The sequence below is a fragment of the Oxyura jamaicensis genome, chromosome 23 (assembly GCF_011077185.1).
Source record: "Oxyura jamaicensis isolate SHBP4307 breed ruddy duck chromosome 23, BPBGC_Ojam_1.0, whole genome shotgun sequence".
Lineage (NCBI taxonomy): Eukaryota > Metazoa > Chordata > Aves > Anseriformes > Anatidae > Oxyura > Oxyura jamaicensis.
The window spans coordinates 532,735-545,997 of NC_048915.1; the positions used below are offsets into that span (position 1 = coordinate 532,735).

Below are 13,263 nucleotides of genomic sequence, written 5' to 3' on the forward strand. Positions count from 1 at the left end.
GGAGAAGAGACGGGCTTGCCACGGGGACCCTTCTGCTGCTGCCCAGGGCCCTCGAGGGTTGCAGGGCAGAGGGTGTGAGCCGCTTCTCTGTATGCAGAGAGGGTGACCGAATGGCAGGAGACGTGCTTGCAATGGAGAGCCCGGTCCCCCCTTTGGTCATTCCAGGAAGGAAGAGATGTGGGCCGGCTCCACAGCAGCTCTCCCCTGTCAGCCCTGCCCCGGGGCAGGAGGCGCTGCAGGGACCCAACAGCCCTGGGCCTGCCCCCTGCAGCTCCCGGCAGGGCTCGGGGCGCTCCCCGGGGATGCAGCTTTGGCACAATCAGGCAGCCTCCGCTTGGGTACTTCTGCAGCTGCAGTAACACATCTGGGACAGAGCATTCCCGCTCAAGTGCCATCAAAAATAAATACATTAGACTGTCTGAAACAAACAGGTGCCCCTGGGCAGGGCAAAACCCTCACAGGAAGAGTAATGCAAGGGCTGGTCACCAGACCAGGATCTTTGCCAAACCTGACAGCCTCTCGCCAATGCTGGGAGGAAGCAAGACACCAGAGGACCAGGAGAGCCCCTGGGAAGACGAACCTTCGCACCTCTGGCTAAAAATCTCCAAGAGCTGCAAGTTCAACAACAGGTACAAAAAACGTTTTAAACAGAAAATGCCTTATTAAAAAAAAAGAATAAAAAGAAAAGCAGGAGAGAAGGATCAGTCGAGTCCTACAGCATCCAGCCAGCCTCCAATGCTGACCCAGATGCATCCTTGCCACGGGTACGCCAGACCCAGACACGCTCCTCAGCTTTCCCATGGCTCGCTCCATCTCCTTGGCCGCATGGCATCCCCAGCTTCCCCAGTCAGAAATAAATATGAAGGCCTTCCTCACCAGCCCAGCGTCCCCAGCACATGGAAGGCCAGGGGGGGAGGGGCAGGCAGTGCTCGGGCAGTGAGGGTGCCCGGGGGTGGGCGGATGGGCTCTTGTGGAAGACAGGGAGTGGGGTGGTTGCTGCTCTAAGCCAGCTGCCATGCTACTGAGGGCTGAGTGCGGTTGCAGGTGCTGTCCCTCTTGCAGGCAGGCTGCCCATGGGGGCACAGCAAAGCACAAAGTGTCCAAGGGGCTGGGCACCGCGGGCTGCCCGGAGCAGGCAAGGCTGGGAGAGCAGGGCTGGCTGGGTGCTCCTGCAGCACAGCGAGAGGGAGAGGAGCCAGCACAAGCCCTGTCCCGAGGGCTCTGCCACTGCTCCTGCCCAGCAGCTCCTCAGTCCCAGGGCAGTGGGACCAGGAGCCTGCAGAGCGGCACCAGCTTGGTGCTCAGATGTCCACGACACGCTGGGTGTGGAGCCCAGGGCCAGCCGAGTGCCGGCCTCCTTGCCAGGGCCCGTGGGGCCCGGCTGCCGGGGGCTGGGGCGGGCGGCTGGTCCCTGCAGCAGGCCGGGGTCGGAGAGGCGTCCTTCGGCGGTGTGGATGGGTGTGTGTGCATGCGTACCTGTCTGCAGGTGAGTGCGGGTGTGGGTGGCCAGGAGCAGAGCTTCCAGGATCTGTCCTGCCAAGCGTCCTCTCAGAACTTGCCTTGCTTTAGCTTGTCAATGTGGTAGGTTAGCTTTAGGGCTGGCCCCAGCTTCAGCCCCATGTACTTCATCATCATGTCGCTCCGCAGCAAGAGCAGGGCTTTTCCGTCGATCTCCTGCAAGGAGGAGAAACGGCACCCATCAGAGCCCTGTTCAGCCCTCCAGCCTCCCAGCATCTGGGCTGCCCAGGGCAACTCACAAACCGATGGACAACCGAGGAGTGCCTTCTGGCTCTGGCTGCTACTGGCACCTCAGGACAGGCAGGATTTTGTTCTCACGGCTCATTCATGTTTGCGTTCGCCCAGCGTGAAATGTTCCTCAAGCAGCCCAGCAAGCTGTAGTGCCAGCAGATCCCTGCTGCTTACACTGGCAGGCCCAAACCCTGCCTGTTAGCCAGGCTGTGCCCACAACACCAACAGCTGAAACAGCACAGCTAGCACAGCACATCGTTCAACAGCAAAGGAGGCAGCTTGTACGTAGCCTCTGCATCCTGGTGTGGGGCTCCTGCCCCCGGCCCTGCTTGCGGCACAGGGGACGTGGCCTGGATGCCACGTGGTGGTGGCACACCTGCTGGAACCATGCTGAGGGGCAGTGAACACCCAGGAGCGGAGCTGAGCTGGTGGTCAACACCCCCTGAGCGGAGCGGCAGTGCTCGGGAGCAGCCTCTCATTCAAGGGCATTGCTGCCCTGGTGCAGGGAAAACGCCCTGGGAAAGGATGTGCCCCGAGAGCCATCCTACTGCCACGCACGCAGTACTCTGCAAACTAGACTTCACCACGTGAAAAACGGCCATGCTGAAGTCAAGGCTGGAGAAACGAGGCAAGAGACAGAAATCTGTAAACCCAAAGAGAAGGCCACAACGTGCAAAGATGTCTGGAGTCTCTAAACAAATGCCCTGCAGCTGGCAGGGAAGTGGAGCATCTCACCTCCAGCAGGCCTGGTCTCAGCTGCATGGCTTACAAAGAGCAAAGAGCATGTGTCTCAGCCCAGCACGTGCCCCACTTGCCTCTCCTCCTGCCTGGGGAAGGGCTCTGTACAGCCCCAGCTTGCAAAATCCCCGCAGACTCCAGGCCGAGACGTCTTCCCCTCCATGATTTGAGAAGATCCCAAGCCTGGACGTGATTCAAGTGGGATTTATAGGGTATTTTCCTCAGCACAAAACTAGTGTCAAGTGCTGCTGTCCTGACTCTCACAGACCTTCCTCACCAGGTACCTGTTCCCCCCATACACAATACACGCATGCACACACACACGCAGACATACTTACATGCTTTCGAAAGAGGTCAGCGTGGGGTCCCAGCTGTGGATCTGCTTCTCGAATGAACTGCATCACCTCCTCCACTGTCCAGGACGAGGGGTCTCGGCTGTTCAGCCGCGAGACATCCCGAGATCCAAGGTATCTGTCTGAACCTGGGGGTGTAATTGCACGACAGCAGCAGTTACTCCACGTGTCACTGCAGCAGCGTTGCAGCAGTCACCCTAAGCTACCATTCAGCCTCCTCTTTCAAAGCACTGGCAGAGACAATGTGAAGGGCGCAGCCACACCATACTCAGAGTCCTGAGGCACAGGTCTAGCACCAAAGGACTTTCTCCTTATGCCTTACTTTTGCGGCAGCCTTCTCTATCTAGCCCTGTTACTCACCCTAAAACCCCACTTCCCACTGCCCTTGTCCTTCAGACGAGGCTTGCCCACACTCCCACTCTTCGCCCAGCTGCTGTTTCCTTCCTTTGCAGACAATTCTCCACTCCCACTCCTCTCCTCGAGCACTGCTCCTGCCCAGAACACCACCTTTAGCAGTTGTAACACAGCAAAGTCACTCTACGTCTTCATCGGCTGCATTTTCTGTCGGACTGAGCCCACGTGCAGAATTCTGCTGCCTTGAACCACTGCCTGAGCTAACACAGCCCTGCTCTTGAAGCCTGGCACAGCCACTTGTTTCAGCTCTTGTGCCTGTACGCACAGATGGGGGGGAAGCAGACAGATGGAGGCATCAGCAGCCTGAGCTTTTTAGAATCTTTTACTGACACCATGCACATAAAATTACAACTTTTTCTTGCAAACACCTGGATTTGATATGTGGTTTACTGCAATTAACAGCTCTCCTGAGGCTACACAAGCACCGTCCTCCTTCCACCCACCCTTCTGGCCACCCACGCCAGCTCCCACCCCAACCAGACAGTTCTCATCGCACTGACCGCTCCCCAGCCGTCCTCGCTGACACCCATATACGGCTCTGACAGCCCCTGCCCACGCTCACAAATTCATCTCCTGCCTGCCCCTTCCTATCCCTGCCTTCCGTGTCCCAGCTAGTCACCAAGCCACAGAGCCGACCCTGCGGGAGCCTCCTGGCCGTATTTCCACCCCCCCGCCTGCCACGTCTCTAGAACTACTGTTAAACCTAACAGACTACCTGTTTAACAGTGTAGAGGCCAGTCTCTGGTACTTGCTGAAGTTAGAAAGATGTAACTGGAGTTAGAAAAGCCCTTTATTGCCAAATTTACAACCGGAGGGCTGGCTTCTTAACTCTCTTACCCCCAGAGCTAAGCCTACGCAAGGCAGAGGTACTGCCCTGAGTGAGGCTAGAGGGTTGGTGCAGGTGCCTGTATCCTTGCAGGCGATAGTCTCTGGAGCTCCTGCTGTGGCTGGATGAATTGACAGAGTTCAAGGCAGAGTCCATGGGGTCCAGGCGAGGCTCCAAGGGCCCTGGGAGGCCATCTCCCAGAACAAAGGTTTCACCTGGAACGCACCAAGCTGCAATCAGTGCACACGAACGCCACGCAGCCCCACGTCACGGCTCAAGAGCAGTGAGCAGAGCCGCGGCAAGGCAGCACCACACAGGGCGCACACGCAGCTGCAGGAGCAGGCGTCACACCACTGCGCTGGGGGGCTCCTCGGAAGTACCAAAACTGGAATACGCACGGCTAAAGCACTGCAGCCTGGCCTTTGCCTGGCAAGTTCCAGTCCAGCGAGCAGCGGTAACGGTTGATACCCAGATTTGAGCAACAGCTGCTCTGCCAATGCCACCACCAGCTCCAGTTTGCATTCCTGCAGCCTCTTACTGCTTTCACACCTGCTCTGAGCTGGGAGAGGAAGCTCCCTGCATTTCAGACTCAAGGCCCACACATATTGGGCATCAGCGTGCAAGGGAACGGCCTGGGCCATCGGGACTGTGGGGGATATTTAGCCAGACTCATGCTGAGAGCTGCTCCGGCAGGAGAAAATCCAGCACAATTGGTGCTGAAGTGGGATGGTGGTGCAGGTGCTGAGCTGGCGTCACAGCCCACAAGACCCAGAAGTTCTGCCCGGGCACTTCTGCTAAGCTGACACTTTTATGCTCCAGAGAAGGGAGATGCAGCTTGCCTGAGCCCAAACCCCAGTGCCCCAGAGGCTGGGCCCTGCCAACCTTCTCCTTAAGCAACTTATCTTCCTTAGTTCCTACGAACTACAAGGCTACTCTGTGAAGCGGGATCCTCTGGTTTTGGTGCTGTTGCTGTCTGTATTTGAGCAGAGATCCCAGGGGCGAGCTCAGCTGGGGTGGTCAGACCACAGCTGGTCAGGCAGCACCTCATTACGCTGTAAGATGCGAACGCCCCTTTTTGTCCAGCTGCTCAGCAGCCCAGAGAAGCAGGTGTGAGCTTATCACCTTCACAAATGCAATGCTATATCTTCTGGGTTTTGCTACTCTGCGTTTGAGGCACTTCTGCATTATTTTGCTCCTGGGCCACTGTGATGTTCTTAGAAACCAACAGCACATCCTTCAGATGTCGCGCAGAACCAGTGCTGATGTGAAGACTGATATTCCCTGGCTGACGTGTGCTGTTTGCTGGCCAGCGTGCCAGCAAATGTGGGCAGATGCGTTTTCACATGCTCTCTGTGCATCAGACAAGGGGTTCTGATTCATGGCTGTCCCTGCATAACTCTGCACTCCTCCTTCACTCCTGTCCCACACTGCTTTTCCACCACCTCATTTCAGCACAAAACTGGGAGCAAACCCAGCACTGAGCTGGCCGCTTGCTCCCAGGGGGGACTGAGACTCCCCGTCCTGAGCCCAGACTCGCAGCGGATGCGATTTGCCCCACTGGCTCTTCACAGGAGCTCCTTTGCAGAAGCTACCTTGGGTTTCCTCTCCAACATCAGGACAGTTTTTCTTAGAACACAATTCACTTCCCATTAAACACACACTTCTTGGAACATCTGTGCAAAGGGTGACGTCTGACTCCCGGAACGTGCGGTGGCGTGAGAGCAGCTGCGGGGCCCAGCCTGCCGCACCGCTCTGCATGCCTTGTGGCAGGACATGGCACGGGCAGGGGGCTGTGCGGCTCAGCTCCAGCCTCCAGGGAAACACGACTCCCTCTGCGAGTGACGCACAGCCTCAGCGTGCCAGGAAGCCCCAGATGTGCTGGGTCAGGCAGAAGTGCGTGTCCGACTGCTAATGACGGCACCGAAGCTCACGCAGAGGGCCGTGTGTCAGCAGAACTTCGGAGCTCGGCTGGAGAAGGCTGCAGCCTGGGAGGCTGGAAGACCACATGCACAGGGCCGTGTCGGTGCAACACCAAGGATCCAGAACTCACCCTCGGAACAGATTTAACTCAACAATTAACGCACAGCCATTATTCTGATGTGAATGCTCCGTGATGCGTTCTTCAAATATGTGATCATGTTCTCACATGTGTTTATGATCAAACATCCGAAGAACAGCATGCAGCCACACAACTTGGGAGCGCTGCGTTTTTGCCTGGATTAAAGCTGCACACTCAGGTTCCCGGTCTCTGGGCTGGTGAGTGCTTGGTTGTGCTGAAAATACTGCAGCAGAGCTGGAGGCTTCTCAGTAGGGTCAGTGCAGGAGAGGCCTCGAACTTTCTTAAAAATACAAACACACGGGGAGCTGCTTACACAAATGGTACCGCCAGAGAGGGGAGAGGGAAACAAAGCAAGAGGAAAATTTAGCCTAGCTCTGTGAATCAGCTACAGCAGAAGACAACACGCTTCTGCAGGCGGCAGCGCATGGACTGCTTCCAGGCACACCGCTTCCAGAATCCTTCTGCCCTTGATAACTAGTTTTTGGAGCGAGGAGGAGGTGGTTAATTCTTAGGCAGATTTTCTTATATAAACTGCTAGTTTTAAATACAGGCTTGCTTTTGGAGCAGTGTAGGAAAACATGCCACAATTAGTGGTGGAGAGGCAGGGAGCAGATAATTAAAGTTTAATTAAACAAATAATGCTATAGATTCAAGAGTGCAGTTTTACTGCTAAAACACGGAGTTTGGCCACAAGCACAAATCTGATTTGCACAACTACTAAACACCCACTGTTTCCAACAAATGATAGTCTTTCAAAAGCGGGTCCCCACTGTGCTGGAACTGCAGCTTTTTAGCAAAAAGCTACATTAATGGCACTGGGTGTAAGAAAAAACAACATATGAAGAGATATCCCCTCCTCGTCTTTCTGCCTTCCTGCCAAGGGCACGATGAATGGAGACTTCCCCCTGCTACCCACTGCCGTCAGTTCGGCGCACTGGAAATAGCTCAGGTGCTGCAGAGTGCCACACGGCTGCAGCCAGAACGGCTCTGCTGAGTGAGCTCGTCACCACGAGCAGGCACCTCCTCGCTCAGGAAATGCACTTCTCTGAGTACACTGAAGATACCTGAATACACTCCGAAGCAGACTGAGATTCAACCTTCCAGACAACCTAACTAGGTTCCTACTCAGAATCACTTGTTACAGAATCCTTTGACTGACCATACAGAGTCTGCGGCACCACCTAAGCAAGGCTCTGTAATTTTAGAGCCCCCCGAACAGCATGGCTTCACTGCCGGACGGCAGGAGCTGACGCTTCGCTAGCAGTTACCTGCGTGCAGTGGCTGGTGGATTAGAGGACACCAGGAAGAACGTGTACCAAGAGGTGACAGAGGGACTGGGTTCTAGGGAACAATTTTCAGCTTGTCAGTATACGTGGAACAGTCCCACAGTCACCTTGTTCTTCACATCAGCTAGGTGGCAAATCTGCAGCTCTGACCGATTTAGGTGCTAAGGCCTTTGGGACCTGCCTGTCGCAGGGTGCCCGTTCAGACCAGCTGTGGTTGGCAGAGCACAGAGCATGGTGAGGCATGAAGGCTGAGCTGTGCACAGGAGGCTGCTGACTCTCAAATCTGGGATCAACAGCCCAAGCCCAGCAAACTCAGCAACAGCTGCGGAAACAGAGACTCTAGCAGGACAGCAGCAGAGCACGAAGGCACGGAACTAAGAGCCCAGCTAACAGACTCCAGCAAAATTTTCCAGGAGCTTATTACAAAGAACTGAGACTAACCACTTGGCAGCTTTTGCCATCAATTAAAAGGCTTTAGGAAAGCTAAACCTCCACTCTGCATCGTGGAGCACTTACAGTTCAAAGCAAAAGGGAAGGTGGAAGCGTATTTACTGAGGACTCCTCAGCTCACAGCCCTCCAGCTACCCGGACCCCCTGGGAGCCCACGACCTGCACATGCAGGTGACAGCTATGGACCACATACGAAGGAGGGTATTTCTGCAATTACTTTTGAGAACATGGCAGAGCACATCTGCAGCAGTTATTTGGCTGATGCAGGCAGCAGCAGTGCAGCAGGAGGTTTGGTTTAGCTGCTGAAGCTCACGGCAGCGAAACATGCCGTGTTATTTAGTGAGGGTTGTGAGGAACACGATGGGATCCTGGGAAAGGGCTCCAGTTCCCAGCCAGACAGCTGCACATCAGCATCTGTAGCAAGCACTGCAGCAAGCCATCATGGAAAGTAATCAGGGGGAGATTGACTGAAGCAACTGGACAGTTTTATGACCTTTAATACCACGTATACCAATGGAAGCTAAAATATGGGTAATCAAACCCCAGGTTTTATGGTATTAGCTGATCGCTATCAGGGTTAGAAGGAATTCTGCCTGCATTCCACACGTCTTGCACAACGGCTTGGGCTACCTGCCTCGGTGCACAACAGTTTCTTTCTGAAACACCAAGCACCGACCCACGCCCAAAGAGACAAAGCAAAGCAGACTTCCTAAGCCCGTGGCTTGGGCTGGCGTTGCAGTGAGGTTCTGCTGCATCCGTTACAAGTCGATAAACAGCCAGCTTTGGGAAGAGACACTGTGCTCACCTTCCAAAGGGTGACGGTCATTCTTTGGTAACTTGGGGGAGAGAGGAGCACTGTATGGAGGGGAATCTTGGGAATATCGCTTTGTACCCCGGCCTGGTCCCTGCAGAGTGCCGTCTAACGAACTGCTTCTGTCTAGGAAAAGAGAACAAGCCCTATTTAGGAGTGGAGATTTTCTGGGAAATTCAGCCCTGCCAGAGTCACTTGCGACTCCCGTGCACCACCGGTCTGGTAACAGCCTGCTGAAACTGCAACGCAGTGACAGCTGTCAGCATGGACCGTTCCATACTTTGCTTTGCGAGTTTCACAGAGAAAAAGGGTGGGGATGAACCTAACAAGGGTCTGTAGCCATGCTTCACCCCAAATGGCACCTTTGATCAGCTTCATTCTGTTTCTCCTCCTTCTGGCTCATCTCCCCCATGATTCCTCCTCCACCCCCATCTCTTCACCTTTCGGCCACTTGCAGCCCTCAGACAATTTGCAGACACTCTGTGCCATAGGCACCGTTTGATTAAACCGTGCTTGAATTTTTCATCTTTCCCCGAACGGCTCCCCCAGCGCCACAGCCGCCCCTGCCACTCGTCCGCCCCAGCCGGGGGTTACAGGGTGCCAAGACCCAGCCTCTGGCACCGCACGCACCAGGCCGGGCTGCGAGGCGTCCCTCACAGATGGAAAATGCCGAACACAGAACGTCACTGCACGGATGGACACAGAGGATGGGACTGCTCACACGGACGGGACGGCAGCCACGACAGCGGTACGGTTGGCGGCGACCTTGCTCCGTGCGGGCACAGCACGGGGCACGGCCAGCACGAGGCGACGCGGACCCTGCGCCAAGGGGTGAAATGCTGGGAGACGAATGCCAGGAGCCAACAGAGTACCAGACAGGAGGTAAATTCAGATGCAAAACGCAGATATGTATGTGACACATTGCCCTGCGAGCTGTGAACCTGCAGCTGACAATGACGGATGGGAAGAGCGGGGTACATGACCAGGACGGGACGCACATCACCTGCTACAAGGACGCAGCAATGAGAAGTGTCTTCTTGTGAAGACGGTGGTGCTGGTGCTGTGGCACCGGGCCCTCACCAGCTCTTCCCCAGAGCGCTGGGTAGCCCTCTGGTCACCTCACTGAAGTTTGACCCCAAGCAGCACTACGTGAGGAGAGCAGAGAGCCTTTCTTACCAGCACAGACGGAAGGCGAGCTCCCCTGGAGGATACAACTGCTTTCTAACGGCCTCCAGAAGGAGGGGAACTAAGTCAAGCTAAAAGACAATGTTAAGACAAGACGACACAGTTACCAAGAAGCCCAAGAATAAATTTGGACTAGAAACTAATTCCCAATTAATTAAAAACATGGCTCCAGAGTTCATTGAAGCAATGCTGTGGTGTCCATAATGATAGGATCCCAACTCAGTGGTCCAGAGGCTTCATCCTGTCCATGTTTTCGGATAGCTCCAATTCAGACCTACCTGCTCACAGTATTTCCCAGCCCACTTCTATTCCTATCAACCATAATCACCTTTCAATTTTCTTGCAAATGCACAGTTCCCTGATGTGTAACTCGATCCATTCCTGCTGCTTTCTGTGGCTAGGACCTACAGAGACTGCGTGCCACGTCGCAACTCCATGGCAACACAGCCTGACCTAGGGCTGCTGCAGACTTCTGCCCCGAGCACACCCACGAGTCCCCCAGCGCACCGACAGCGGTGCTCGTGTCACGGTTAAGGGCGTTTGTTCTGGGAACCGAGGCCAGTTCCCACCACTGACTGTTTTCTGGAAGAAATGGCCTGCTCAGGCACCTGAGTGCCTGAGCCACACAGGAAACAAAGCAAGACACATGGAGCTGGAGGTGAGTCCACGGCAGCCTTCGCACTTGGTTTGATTTAAGCAAATATAAAACCACATCCTCATTCTTCTATGACCAGCGCTAACCTCCAAACATTACTGGTACTGTTTCTTTGCCCTCCCCAGAAGTCACTGCAATGCCCAGATGTTTATCATCTTTCAGGCGCTTAAGAGACGTCAGATCCCTGAGACATCACTGTGAACTACAGGACTAGGGGTTATCGCTTCTCTAGACTGTGGTTAATCTTTAATCCCTGCAAACACTCTAACAAAGAGCTCACGGCGGGCAGATCTCAGGACTGTGCCACATTTGGTGCTTGCCTGTGCTTCCCCCGCGTTTCCTCCTACCTTCCTGCCCTGCCAGACAGCCCGACCCTCGGCGCAGACACCCATGACATCCCACGGCGGCTACCAGCCCCGTGGGGGCTACAGGACCTTCTCCACCCACGCCTGCTGCCATGCCCAGACACGGGAACCTCTTCCTCACGTTCTGGCTTTGCTGTCTCATGACGACAAGGCAGATCCACACAAAAACACGGAGATTTCTTCTAATTGGGGGTGAGCTAGAGGGGTACCCTCTAGTTCCAGCAACTAGTCCAGGCGCTCCAGTATCTGCCACAGCAGCCAACCAGCCTCCTACAGCTCTCCTTACACCACGGCAAGGATCCCTGCTCCTGGCCCTGCTGGCCCTGCGCAACCCCAGCTTGCAGGCAGCTGCTCAGCCATGGAGGAAGCAGGGGACACTCACTGAGACCCTCATGCTCTTAGCACTGGTGCCATTCCCCTCCCCAGACATGTGTGCTTTGAGCACCAGCCTGGCCATGCCACCCGTCTGGTTTCACCACCCTCACTGATGGCTCCTGGAAGCACAGGAGCGAGAGGGCGGCAGGAGAGAGCAGAGAGGCAGGGGAGCAGAGCACAGAGAGATGCACGAAGCACTGAAGCACCAGGCTGCTGCGCCTAAGCCTCACACTTTTCAATCTTTCCTTAAGTAGTTTTTCCTAAGGCCTTATCCTTTTCCATTAGAAATTCTTCTTACTCTTTATGTAAGAGCTGTAATTATCCAAAGGATTAACTCTGAAAGACCTCAAATGGTACAACAGTTATTCACTGGCTTGGTGAGTGGAGGATGCATAACAGGAGAGCAGATCAGCACGAGACATTTGTCAACCATGTAACGAGGGTGCAGATAGCATCTATCCTCTCCACGAGCAGAGCTCCTGCAGGATTAGCTCCCCCAGAGCCCCACAGCCAGCCCTGAGAGGCAGCTGTCGCCCCGGGGTTGCTGCCACTACACAGCTCTTGCAGGGAAAACTACTGCTCTTCTTGTTTCCCAGTGCTTTCACTTAAAAGCAGTTTTGCAGCCTGACGATTTGCATCGTGGCATGAGCTATCTTGCCAGGGGTGTGCTGCTTCAACGCAGTGGAGCATTAGCCTTGCCAAGAAAAACAAAGCCACCTTTGCCTCGGATAGCTGCAGCCTGTTTCCATCCCCGAGCAGGCTGAGCTTCCGCTGAGGGCTGGACTGCTGGCAGCAGACTCGTAGCCACGCTGGAAACTGCTCAGGTAGGATTTAATTAAATTTCTAATTACAGTTTACCTACTACTTGTTATCGCTCTTCTATTTCTTATGCAAAGGGTTTCACTAATTCCTAGCGGGATGAAGTCACGCTAATCAGATTACAGGAAGCGGGAAGGACTGGGGGACAAGGAGAGGAGGGAGGACAGGGAGACAGCACGGATGAGCGGAAACCTACAGGCAGAGATGGAAATCGGACTGACAGGCAGAAAATAAGGCAACTTGAATGCTAAGCGAAAAAGAGCCCTGCGGGCATGTGCACGACGCTGCTGTGATGCGATGAACCCTGCAGAGAGGGCTCGGAAACACGCTCCTGCCTCCTGAGTTAACGACAAAATCTGGGTTAAGGCGCGGAGCACCTGGGGTCCCTACAGCGCCGCCCCCGCCCCAACTCCTACCTGGTAGATACCTGTCGTGGTCGTACTCGTGTGAGCGCTGCATGTGGCTGTTCTGAGTGAAAGGCTGGTTCCCAAAGAGGTTGTCACTGCGGAGATTGTGGCAGAGCTTCTCCAGGAAGCGGAGGACGTAGGTGATACTGTTTACTGCTGGCAGGTTCAGAGTGTGCTGTTCCCGATCAAACACAGCTGGAGACAGAAACAAACAGAGCCCAACACGTAAACCCCCAGCAAAGGCAGGAGACTACGCCCAGGGCTGCACAGCCAGCTTCTGTATCTCAGCATCACTGGTCTAGACCAGAGCAAACAAAAGCCACTGCCTTCCGCTGGCTGGGCGCTGGCGAGCTCGCCTCCCTGGGACAGGCTAAAACCAGCCTGCTGCTCCTGCTGTCAGGGACGAGGCTGCACGGCCGCGAAGCTGCGGTACTGGGAGCGGAAAGGCACTCAAGGAGGGGCCTGCACTCCCGCCATCCGGGTCAACTGGGGCTTAAGAGTAAAATTTAAACTCAGGGGTAGGGGAAGAGAAGCTTTGCGGTTCGGCTTTTCCTTCCACTAGGAGTTCTGCAAGGCCCCCCTGTTCCGTCCCCTGCTGGGGTGCAGGCAGTGCCGGAGGTGACGCACAGCGCTCCCTGGGCTCGCGCCGGGGCTGCGCGCTGCCTGCTGCAGCAGCTGGGCCTGGAGGACAGGCTATTGCTCTGCTCTGCATCAGCCGCTAGCTGTTGCTTCACTGACAGATGTCTGGCAAGAAAGAGAAGACAGAAATCT

At 55.2% G+C, this 13,263-nt stretch overlaps 1 protein-coding gene across 9 annotated transcripts in view; it reads right to left on the reverse strand.

Annotated features, from left to right (window-relative positions):
• Positions 1-691: 691 nt before the first annotated feature.
• SCMH1 (Scm polycomb group protein homolog 1) overlaps positions 692-13,263 on the reverse strand; it is a 59,927-nt gene continuing 47,355 nt past the window's right edge. For 6 of the 9 annotated variants that reach the window (XM_035345484.1, XM_035345482.1, XM_035345485.1 and 3 more), the window contains 5 exons: positions 12,502-12,687; positions 8,681-8,812; positions 4,092-4,295; positions 2,826-2,968; positions 692-1,674 (listed from right to left, as the gene is read on the reverse strand). In XM_035345484.1, coding sequence (XP_035201375.1) covers positions 1,549-1,674; positions 2,826-2,968; positions 4,092-4,295; positions 8,681-8,812; positions 12,502-12,687 — 791 coding nt within the window. In that variant the 3' untranslated portion in view covers positions 692-1,548. The remainder of the gene's footprint in view (positions 1,675-2,825; positions 2,969-4,091; positions 4,296-8,680; positions 8,813-12,501; positions 12,688-13,263) is intronic. The other 3 variants (XM_035345486.1, XM_035345487.1, XM_035345488.1) reach the window with 3 other exon arrangements.